Source organism: Morus notabilis, unplaced genomic scaffold (genome assembly GCF_000414095.1).
Source record: "Morus notabilis unplaced genomic scaffold, ASM41409v2 Scaffold889, whole genome shotgun sequence".
Taxonomy (NCBI): Eukaryota; Viridiplantae; Streptophyta; class Magnoliopsida; order Rosales; family Moraceae; genus Morus; species Morus notabilis.
Genome location: NW_010356473.1, coordinates 13476 through 25553, shown reverse-complemented (window position 1 = coordinate 25553; position 12078 = coordinate 13476). Strand labels below are relative to the sequence as shown.

The following is a 12078-nucleotide window of genomic DNA, read 5'->3' as shown; positions in this document are numbered from 1 at the left end:
ATATATATATATATATATGTGTGTGTGTGTGTGTGTGTGTATCATGTATGTATGTATGTATGTATGCATATATGCGAAAAATATATTGGAATTGATATGCATAAACATCTTTGTAAATGTGTTTTCAATGTAAAGAGAAAAAGGGATTATATATATATATATATATATGTGTGTGTGTGTGTGTGTGTGTATCATGTATGTATGTATGTATGTATGCATATATGCGAAAAATATATTGGAATTGATATGCATAAACATCTTTGTAAATGTGTTTTCAATGTAAAGAGAAAAAGGGATCAAACATTTTATGTAGAATTTGAAGTTGGTGTTTTTTTTTGGTGGGTTGGGGGTTTGGGTTTTAGAGCAAGATACTTGTCTCGATTTTCAGGCCAAAATCAGGAAAAGTACTTCCGAAGTGCAAATGATGAGGAAATTGGTGATATTGTTGCGTGCCTGTTTCTAGTTGGTTCTTTGTTGCAAATGTTTCTTATATAGTAATGGAAAGTGGTAAAATAATTTTCAGATTTGGAGCACAAGTGATGGTAGGTTGTTGGCGGAGTGGAAGCAAGCAGATGAGGATCCTGGTGGTAGGTTTTCTTGTATGGCCTGCAGTTTTGTTGGGAAGAAGGTAGCTTTAGTCCTTTTGATTGCTATTGATATTGTTTTGGTGACTGGATCTGAATAATCTGGAATTAAAATGTGCATGATTTTCTGACTGCTTCAACTTCGAACTTTTAGCGTAGGAAAGAGCGTGGTTCTTGCTTATTAGCCCTCGGGGTTGATAATGGGGATGTCTTGGCTATCGATGTTTTCTCTGGGGAGACGAAGTGGAAAACTACTGGTTCCTTTCCTGGGTATGAGTATTATTTCTTCCATCTTATATCATATTATTATATGTCTGGATTTTTTATTTTTTATTTTTACACCAAAAGGTCCTTATAATCTGACTCTGATGAGAATCATGGAAATGAACCTTAGCTTAGATTATGTAAGGGTAAGTTTTTCAAAGAGGCATTCTTCCTCTCTCTAGAGGGAGAGATTTTTCACCAAAAGAAAAGTGCTGCTCTCAAATTTATGCTTTGTTTTTCAGCTCATCATTTATATTGTCAGATATTGATAGAAAGGACAACCTATCCAAAGAAATGAAAGTTCTTGCCAACAGCTTTATAGGCTTTCTAGTGCAGAGATATCCAACTAACTAATTATTGCTAGAGTTCTTGAATCTGTACAACATATGTTTTCTTTTGTGTTTCTAGCATTTTTTCTTTGAGTTTCTATTGACTAGCTAGCTATTAGGCTTAAGTTTACAACATTAAATGTGTCTGTTCTGAGAACTACATGCTTATCAAATAAATAAAGGTACATTCTCATTTGGTCCATGTCAATCTGCGTTTTTTTGCATCATTTTCATGTAGGATGACGTGACCCAGTAGTATACATTCACGTGGATGATGTTTCTTTTTTTTTTTTTCTTTTTTCTTTTTCCCTTGTGTATTTTCTTTTTTTACAGTGGAGTTGCCGGTCTCTCTTTTGCAAGTAGAGGTCATAGTCTGCATTTGGTTGGAACTAATGGAATGGCTTTTGTCGTGAACTCAGCAACTGGAGCCCTTATGGAGGAGTTCAGAGTTTCAAAAAAGCTGATTTCTACTGTAGCCTTTTCATGTGGTTAGTAATCAATGCATTTGGATTTTGTGTTTGTTATCCGAAGCACTCCTCTTCTTGCAGGACTTAATGTCATCCCACTGGTGTGCCACAGATGAGAGATTTTTAGCTGTAGCTGATGGTGGTAGATTACGGGTTTTGAGCTTGGAAAATGGCAAAGAGATCTTAAAGCTATCTAATGAGTTGGTGAGTTACCTAATACCTAGAATAAATCTAGTGATGCATAGTTTCTTCATCTTCTAAGCAATAATAGTTAAACATTTATTTTAACAGGGTCATGTTCAGTATGCTTCGATCTCTGATGATGCCAATACCCTGGTTACGTCATGTCCTGGGGATAAACATCTACAAGTGTGGTGGTTGGATAAGAATGCGGGCACCGTGAGTTGTGGTCCGATTCTTTCAATGAAACATGCCCCATTAAGTTTTCAATGTAAGGATGGGTGCAATGGAGAACCTGGTGCGGTTGTCTTGGCAGTCTCAAAGTCAGGTATAACTTATGTATGGCATCTGAAAAGTACCCAATTAGAAGAAGAGGAGGCTAATCCAACTGAGATCACATGCAAAGTAAATGAAGATGAAACAGCGCTGCAAAATAGTGGAAGTGTAAAGAAACACCGTGCCTCTATTATTGCTGCAAGATTACAAGATTTTGATGCTTCTAAACATATGAGAGCCCTTGTAAGTTATGGCTCAATTGATCATCCTCGGTTTAGTCTGTTTGATGTTATTAAGCCAGGGGAGGATGCTATCATAGATGCTTTAGAGGAGACTAAAAGCATTTCGGAAAATGGGGTTGCAAGAGAAGGTGTAATTAAGTTTTCTTTTGTTTCTGTTCCTCGCCCCTTAACCTACTTTTGTCTGTTTTGCGTTGACATTTGCTGACTGTTGAGAAGGTTTTAGTATATGGTCTATATCTACATGAAGTTTGCTAATGGCTCATCGTATCTTTATTCTTTATCCAATTTGTGGAGTAAGTTCTAATAGCTTATTAGATGTTTTAGCTCAGAGATAAAGCCCCAACGCTTCTTAATTTTCTGAGAACATCTCCCTCCCTCTCTTTATACCTAGCTGCCACCCACCTTAAATATCTGCCCGTAGTTGAGTCTTGCTCTGCAGACTGCCTGTGGATCTCCATGGTGCTTCCTTATTTTCTGACTGCCATCATCCATATATGCTGCAATTCCAACACTCTGTATATATGTGACAGTTATCTTTCTGGGAATTCCTGCTTCTAGGAATTTTTTTTAGTTGTGACACCTTTTCTGAAGCCATTACTGAATATTTTATCACAGATCTCCATGATATGGATTTAGAAGCAACAGTTTTACCAAAGAAAAGTGAAAAACGTAAGAAGCACACTGTGTCTGAGCTAGAACATTCAACTCTGGGAGACATGATTGACATTGGTAAGGGTTTTCTTGGTTGGAGAAAGTACATAACCCCTTCCCCCTATCCCGGTCCCTGGAAAAAGCAATTTTTGAAAGCTAAATCTTCCTAGTTTTACAAATTTGCTTTCTTATCACATGCTTACGTTGCTCCTTCACATTTGCCTCAAACTTGTATGATAGATCTGGAACAGTATGTATTTCATGGAGTCCAATAATTGATCAAGTTTTTATCTTGCATGATAATTGTACCCTGATTAATAGGTAACGGAGAGGCTGCCGTCGGAGTTCTTCTTGATGACGATGATTTAAATGAACCAACCATGGGGGAAAAACTCGCAACTTTAAATTTAGATATAGCAAAGAGAAACGAAAATGATGAGTCTTCTCTCGCTGCAAAGCCTCCTAGTGCAGACTCTGTTCATGTTTTGCTTAAGCAAGCAATGCATGCTGATGACCGAGCGCTTCTGTTAGATTGCTTGTACACCCAAGATGAAAAGGTATCCCCTGACTCTCCCCCTTGGGCCATATTATTAGCTGTTTCAGAACACACGGATGGACGTCAAAGTTAATATAAACAATTCAATTTCTGGTTGCAGGTTATTGCAAAATCAATCTCACTCTTGAATCCATCAGATGTTTTAAAGCTTTTACAGTCCCTCATATCTATTATTCAGTCAAGGTAAAGATTATGCAGTAGGCTGTACCCTTCGATGGTTTCAAATAATCATTTTTTAGGTTATGGCTTATACTATAACATCCCAGTTGCTCATTTTGTTTGGGGTTCACTTTCAAATCTCATATGATTCGCAAGTGTAGACATTCTAGCTGGATAATTTGGAAGTGGCTTACGGGGCTTGATTTATCCAATATTCTTTGTCCCTTTCTTGTTCTTGTTCTGGAAAAGTTAAGTCTGTGTTTCTGTGTCCTGACTGCTACTTTTATCCAGCCTAATGAATTCCTATATTTTTTCCAGGGGTGCAATCCTGGCCTGTGCCCTTCCATGGCTGAGATGCCTACTTCTTCAGCATTCAAGTGGAATAATGTCCCAGGAATCTTCTTTAGTTGCTTTGAACTCTTTGTATCAGGTACTATCTAAAGATTATCCAAAAAACAAAAGAACTGTTTGTTTAAGAAGGGACCATGTGCACTTCTATGGGAGTGACGCTGTCCCATCTTATATTTTTCATTAAATTGCAAGAATTTTTTTATTTTCTACTTTTTGCTTTCTCCCGGTTAAAAATGGAAATTTTGGTTCATATGCAGCTCATAGAATCCAGAGTGTCCACTTTCCGATCGGCTCTTCAACTCTCAAGTGTGTTGGACGTGCTTTATGCAGGGGTAAGTTCTGTGTTCGTACACTAATATTATGCCTGAAAGCTTTTGTAGCTCTCTACTTACGGGAGCTTTTTCCTCAACAGATTGTTGACGATGAAGTGGATGAAAGCGACGCAATCGTGCCAGTTATTATTGAGGACAAAGATGAAAGTGATGAAGAGGAATCTGAAGACGCCATGGAAACTGACGAAAGCAGCGAAGACGACGAGGCTTCTGATGAAGCTTTTGGTGGTCTTGGCGATCTCGAAGGAGACAACGACATGAGCGAGTAATATACAGACTATAAATTTTAAGGGGAAATTTTGATGATTTGACTTCTGATGGTAGCGAGAATATGATATTATGTGTGTGGATTATGACGAGCAATTATGTATTAACTAAAAACATTCCAGATGAATGAGAAATCTTGCCTAGTGTTTATCTCTCCTTTTCTTTTTTACACTTCAGGCTGTTACTTAAAAGAGCTACCCGGCCCTCCCCGGCCCTCGTAGTGGGGCGTCCAAAGGTTGGGATGGGTTAAAAATTTACATTTCTATTTATGTTTTGCATACTAAAATTAGTATACGATTTTTAAGAATCAATACAATAAGCGGCATCATTTTTTTATGAATATTCTATTTGTTATTATTATGTTTATTTTTTGTCTTTGAAAAATAAAATAAAATAAAAATGATATTAAAAAATTATGAAATTTAGCGGACACAATCTTTACATTTTTTTTGGTATCTGCAAAAAATGGCCTCAACAAATGACAAAAAAACAATAAAACGCTGTCAAAAAGCCCACGTGGGGCGCCCAGGGGCCGGGATGGGTTAAAAATTTACATTTTTATTTATGTTTTGTATTCCAAAATTAATATACGATTTTTAGGAATTAATGCAACAAGCGGCACCATTGTTTGACGAATATTCTATTTTTTTATGATTTTCTTTATTTTTTGTCTTTAAAAAATAAAATAAAATAAAAACGACGGCAAAAAATTATGAAATTATGCAGATATGATTCTTACATTTTTTTGGGCATGCCTGCAAAAAATGGCCTCAAAAAATGAAAAATAAAAGTAAAACGCTGTCAAAAAGCCCACTCCTCGCGTGGTGGGGAGCCCAGGGGCTGGGATGGGTTAAAAATGTACATTTTCATTTATGTTTTACATTCTCAAATTAATATATGATTTTTAGGAATTAGTACAACAAGCGGCACTATTGCTTGATGAATATTCTATTTTTTTATGATTTTTTTTATTTTTTGTCCTTCAAAAATAAAAGAAAATAAAAATGACAGCAAACAATTATGAAATTTTGCAGACATGATTGTTACATTTTTTTGGGCATGCCTACAAAAAATGACCTCAAAAAATGAAAAAAAAAGTTAAACGTTGTCAAAAAGCTCACGCCCCGCGTGGTGGGGAGCCCAGGGGCTGGGATGGGTCAAAAATTTCATTTATGTTTTTCATTCTAAAATTAATATGCGATTTTTAAGAATTATTGCAACAAGCAACACCATTGTTTGATGAATATTCTATTTTTTATGATTTTCTTTATTTTTAGTTTTTGAAAAATAAAATAAAATAAAAACGACGTCCAAAAATTATGAAAAATTTTGTAGACATGATCTTTACATTTTTCGGGGCATGCCTGTAAAAAATGGCATCAAAAAGTGACAAAAAAAAAAAACGCTGTCAGAAAGCCCCCGGCCAGCGTGACGGGGAGCCTAGGGGTCGGGATGGGTCAAAAATTTACATTTTTATTTATGTTTTGCGTTCTAAAATTAATACATGATTTTTAGGAATTAATGCAACAAGCGGTACCATTGTTTGATGAATATTCTATTTTTTATGATTTTCTTTATTTTTGGTCTTTGAAAAATAAAATAAAATAAAAACGACAGTAAAAAATTATGAAATTTTACAGACATAATCCTTACATTTTTTTGGACATGCTTGCAAAAAATGGCCTTACAAAATGAAAAACAAAAGTAGAACGCTGTCAGAAAGCCCCTGCCCCACGTGGTGGGGTGCCGAGGGACTGTGATGGGCGAAAAATTTACATTTTCATTTATGTTTTATATTCTAAAGTTAATATACGATTTTTAGAAATTAATGCAACAAGTAGCACAATTGTTTGATGAATATTCTATTTTTTATGATTTTCTTTATTTTTGGTTTTTGAAAAATAAAATAAAATAAAAACGACTTCCAAATATTAAGAAAACTTTTGTAGACATGATCCTTACATTTTTTTAGGCATGCCTGTAAAAAATGACCCCAAAAAAAAAGAAAAACGCTGTCAAAAAGCCCCCGGCCTGCGTGATGGGGAGCACAGGGGTCGGGATGGGTAAAAAATTTACATTTTTATTTATGTTTTATGTTCTAAAATTAATATATGATTTTTAGGAATTAATGCAACAAGCGGCACCATTGTTTGATGAATATTCTATTTTTTATGATTTTCCTTATTTTTAGTCTTTAAAAAATAAAATAAAATAAATACGACAATAAAAAATTATGAAATTTTGCAGACATGATCCTTACATTTTTTTAGGCATGCTTGCAAAAAAAAAAAATAGCCTCAAAAAATGAAAAACAAAAGTAAAACGCTGTCAAAAAGCCCCTGCCCCACGTGGTGGGGAGCCCAGGGATTGGGATGGGTGAAAAATTTACATTTTCATTTATGTTTTACATTCTAAAATTAATATATAATTTTTAGGAATTAATGCAACAAGCGGCACCATTATTTAATGAATATTCTAGTTTTTATGATTTTCTTTATTTTTTGTCTTAAGAAAATAAAATAAAATAAAAACTAGGTCAAGAAATTATGAAATTTTGGAGACATGAACCTTAGATTTCTCTGCGCTTGCTTGACTAAAATGCCCTAAAAAAATCACAAAAAAAAAGAATAATGTTGTCTAAAAGCCCCCACCCCGCGTAGTGGGGCGCCCAGGGGCCGGGATGGGTCGCAAATTTATATTTATATTTATGTTTTGCATTCTAAAATTAATATACAATTTTTACGAATTAGTACAACAAGCGGCACCTTTTTTTTATGAACATTCTATATTTTATGATTTTCTTTATTTTTCATCTTTAAAAAATAAAATAAAATAAAAACGACGTCAACAAATTATTAAATTTTGCAGACACAATTCGCATATTTTTCTAGGCATGCCTGGATAATATGGCCTCAAAATGACAAAAAAAGAACAACGCTCATAAAAAGCCCCCGGCTCGCGTAGTAGGGTGCCCAAGGCCGGGATGGGTAAAAAATTTACATTTTTATTTATGTTTTGCATTCTAAAATTAATATACGATTTTTTAGTATTAATGCAACAAGTGGCACTATTGCTTTATGAATATTCTATTTTTTATGATTTTCTTTATTTTTGGTCCTTGAAAAATAAAAGAAAATAAAAATGACGGCAAAAAATTATAAAATTTTGCATACATGATCGTTACACTTTTTTGGGCTTGCCAACAAAAAATCACCTTAAAAAATGAAAGAAAAGTTAAATGCTGTCAAAAAGCCCACGCGCCGCGTGGTGGGGAGCCCCGGGGCTGCGATGGGTCAAAAATTTACATTTTAATTTATGTTTTTCATTGTAAAATTAGTATACGATTATTAGGAATTATGGCAACAAGCAGCACCATTGTTTGATGAATATTATATTTTTTTTATGATATTCTTTATTTTTGGTTTTTGAAAAATAAAATAAAATAAAAACGACGTCAAAAAATTATGAAAAGTTTTGTAGACATGATCATTACATTTTCTAGGCATGCCTGTAAAAAATGGCATCAAAAGATGACAAAAAAAAAAAGAAAAACGCTGTTAGAAAGCCCCCGGCCCGCGTGACAGGGAGCTCAGGGGTCGGGATGGGTCAAAAATTTATATTTTTATTTATGTTTTGCATTCTAAAATTAATATATGATTTTTAGGAATTAATGCAACAAGCGACATCATTGTTTGATGAATATTCTATTTTTTATGATTTTCTTTATTTTTGGTTTTTGAAAAATAAAAGAAAATAAAAATGGTCTCAAAAAATGACAAAAAAAAAAGAACAACGCAGTTACAAAGCCCCCGGCCCGCGTGACGAGGGGCCCACGGGTCAGGATGGGTCAAAAATTTACGTTTTTATTTATGTTTTTTGTTCTAAAATTAATACATGGTTTTTAGGAATTAACGCAACAAGCGGCACCATTGTTTGATGAATATTCTATTTTTTATTATTTTCTTTATTTTTGGACTTTGAAAAATAAAATAACATAAAAACGACAGCAAAAAATTATGAAATTTTGCAGACATGATCCTTACATTTTTTTGGGCATGCCTGCAAAAAATGCCCTCAAAAAATAAAAAACAAAAGTAAAACTCTATCAGAAAGCCCTACCCCACGTGGTGGGAAGCCCAAGGACTGGGATGGATGAAAATTTTACATTTTCATTTATGTTTTATATTCTAAAATGAATATACGATTTTTAGGAAATAATGCAACAAGCGGCACTATTGTTTAATGAATATTCTACTTTTTATGATTTTCTTTATTTTTTGTCTTGAAAAAATAAAATAAAATAGAAACAAGGTCAAAAAATTATGAACTTTTGGAGACATGATCCTTAGATTTCCCTGGGCATGCCTCACTAAAATGCCCTCAAAAAATCCCAAAAAAAAAAAAGAAAAATGCTATCAAAAAGCCCCCGCCCCGCGTAGTGGGGCGCCCAAGGACCGGGAAGCGTCCAAACTTTATATTTTTATTTATGTTTTGTATTCTAAAATTAATATACGATTTTTAGGAATTAATGCAACAAGCAGCACTATTTTTTGGTGAATATTCTATTTTTATAATTTTGTTTATTTTTTGTCTTTGAAAAATAAAAATAAAATAAAAACAACTTCAAAAAATTTTGAAATGTTGCGGACATGGTCCCTACTTTTTTTTTGGGCATGCCTGCAAAAAATGACATAAAAATGACAAAAACAAGTAAAGCGCTATCAAAAGGCCTCCGCCTCGCGTGGTGGGGAGCCAAGGGGATGGGATGGGTCAAAATTTTACATTTTTATTTACGTTTTACATTCTAAAATTAATATACGATTTTTAAGAATTAATGCAACAAGCGGCACCATTGTTTGATGAATATTCTATTTTTTATGATTTTCTTTATTTTTTGTCTTTGAAAAATAAAATAAAATAAAAACGAGATCAAAAAATTAGGAAATTTTACATATACAATCCTTACATTTCTCTGGGCATGCCGTAAAAAAATGGCCTCAAAAAATCACAAAAAATGTAAAACGCTGTCAAAAAGCCCCCGCCCCGCGTAATAGGGCACCCTGGGGACGGGATGGGTCAAAAATTTACATTTTTATTTATGTTTTGCATTCAAAAATTAATATATGATTTTTTCGAATTAATGCAACAAGCGGCACTATTGCTTGATGAATATTCTATTTTTTATGATTTTCTTTATTTTTGGTCCTTGTAAAGGAAAAGAAAATAAAAATAACGGCAAAAAATTATGAAATTTTGCAGACATGATAGTTACATTTTTTTGGGCATGCCTACAAAAAGTTACTTGAAAAAATGAAAAAAAAAGTTAAACGTTGTCAAAAAGCCCACACCCCACGTGGTGGGGAGCCTAGGGACTGGGATGGGTCAAAAATTTACATTTTTATTTATGTTTTTCATTCTAAACTTAATATACGATTTTTAGGAATTAATGCAACAAGTAGCACCATTGTTTGATGAATATTCTATTTTTTATGATTTTCTTTACTTTTAGTTTTTGAAAAATAAAATAAAATAAAAACGACGTCCAAAAATTATGAAAATTTTTGTAGACATGATCCTTACATTTTTCTGGGCATGCCTGTTGATAAGTGCACAAATTTGCACTTTTAATGTTCATAATTGTCAAATTATTTTATCAAATTTGTGATTTTAATTTCAAATATTCCTAAATTTAGAGGATTTAATTTTAATTGGATTTATTTTATTTTTCAGGTTTTTGAAGAAAACAATTAGATTTGGGCTAGTTTACCAAGCAAAACCCAAAAGTTGAGCCCAAGAAAAGCCCAATTCGGCCCAGAAAGTCAGCAGGGCATCAGCCAGCCGTCCGCCGAGCCGAGCTGATTGGAGCCGAGCCACGCGAGCCTCACCAGCGCGCCACGTGTCGCCTGCTGCTGCGCCCAGACGTGTGGGACCCAGTTGTCCCCCTACGCACGTGCTCTTGGCGCACACCGCACTTCCCCCTGCGCGAGTCTCCTCCACGCGCGCGTCACTTGGCATGCCTTTCCTCTCCGCGTGGGTCCCGTGTTCCAGCAGGTCTCCAACTGCCTCGCGCCACGCGTCCCGTGGGGTCCAGATGCTCCCTCACACACGCGCGCTTGGCGCGCAACTCCTCTCCCCTGGGCGAGTTCCTTCCACTCGCGCGTCAAGTCTTCCTCCGCATGGGCCCAGCTGTGCAGCAGCTTCTTCCTCCCCGCGAATCGGCGAGCGCCACGTGTACTAGTTGTTGCACTTCTCAATTTGTCCGGTTCAAACGTTGCTCAGGGTCCTTTCTCCACCATTATCAGCCTTTACCACCAAATTGAAGCCTTGTAAATCCAATTTGTTTGGATAAACCATTCCTTTTCTTCTTCTTCTTGTTTCTGTTTACAACTCTTGACATGGTCAAAAACTCTATAAATAGGGCCATGTCAAGGTGTTTAGGTGGTTAATGGACCTATAATCCCAAACTCAAATAAAATTAATAATTAATTAAACACTTTAATTAATTAATTAATTCTATTAATTCCAATAGTTACTCCACTATAAACTTGGAATTGCACTCTCGAAATTATAGACATAAATTACTTCTAAACTGTGAAATGTACATTTGATATAGTCACTGCATATGTCACGCCCCCCAAACGGGGTGGGTGACGTGGAGCTTGATTAGAGATTAATAAAGTAGATTCCCAACCGGGCCCCACACTTAACTGCATTAAAATATAATTACATTACTACAGAATCCCGGAGCCTCTGACACACATGGCTCCACCTCACAGAACATACAGTATCGTACATACATACTCATATAAATAATCATTACAACAGACATCAACCACAGTCTAGTAAATCCAAATATTATATAAGTTTACAGAATTTCTCAAATTCCTCACATTTGTATCAGAGGATAACCACAATCCTCACTTGATTCCAACAGCAGCACAACTCAGCTGCTCCGTAGCAATATCCAACTACTGTGCACCGCTCCTAGAGTCTCCTGGGAGGGGTTTAATACATTTAAAACATAAAACGTGAGCGAAAGGCCCATTAGGATATAATTTGAAATAAACGTTATAAATAAATGAATAATAAATGTGCGAGGGAAATATATAAATGAATAAGTAAATAAAATAAGACATTCAGTCCCGACGGAACAGCCGGAACCTCACATCCTTTTTCGCAAAGGAAATATAACTGTAAATAACCGTTTTACAGGCTTCAGCAAGTAATTAGTACAAATTACTTACCTAACCAAGTGCCTCGCCTACCCGGACCGAGTTTCGAGTTCTGCCCCCGAGGATGCACTCTTCGCATCCTATCTAGGCTTACAGCAATAGACTCTATTACCAGTTCACAAGATCTCTTTGCTTAAGAAATCATTCATTAACATTTTGAAATCGTTAATACGACCCCACGAACTACT

The 12078-nt window shown here is 35.2% G+C and overlaps 1 protein-coding gene across 1 annotated transcript; it reads left to right on the top strand.

Moving 5' to 3' along the window:
* Window positions 1–456: 456 nt before the first annotated feature.
* Window positions 457–4815, top strand: LOC21384651. The gene is made up of 11 exons (XM_010088237.2): window positions 457–628; window positions 739–854; window positions 1511–1665; window positions 1757–1848; window positions 1936–2470; window positions 2958–3071; window positions 3315–3550; window positions 3650–3732; window positions 4027–4138; window positions 4317–4391; window positions 4472–4815. The coding sequence occupies exons 1-11, from the start codon at window positions 602–604 to the stop codon at window positions 4658–4660; spliced, it is 1734 nt and encodes a 577-aa protein (XP_010086539.1). The 5' UTR covers window positions 457–601; the 3' UTR covers window positions 4661–4815.
* Window positions 4816–12078: the final 7263 nt, after the last annotated feature.

What these genes read in the sequence shown, in the direction of transcription:
- LOC21384651 (XM_010088237.2), top strand. Translation starts at nt 602, where the DNA reads ATGGCCTGCAGTTTTGTTGGGAAGAAG. An exon ending in ACTACTGGTTCCTTTCCTGG is followed by an intron (nt 855 to 1,510) that starts GTATGAGTATTA and finishes CTTTTTTTACAG; the next exon opens with TGGAGTTGCCGGTCTCTCTT. An exon ending in AAATGGGGTTGCAAGAGAAG is followed by an intron (nt 2,471 to 2,957) that starts GTGTAATTAAGT and finishes ATTTTATCACAG; the next exon opens with ATCTCCATGATATGGATTTA.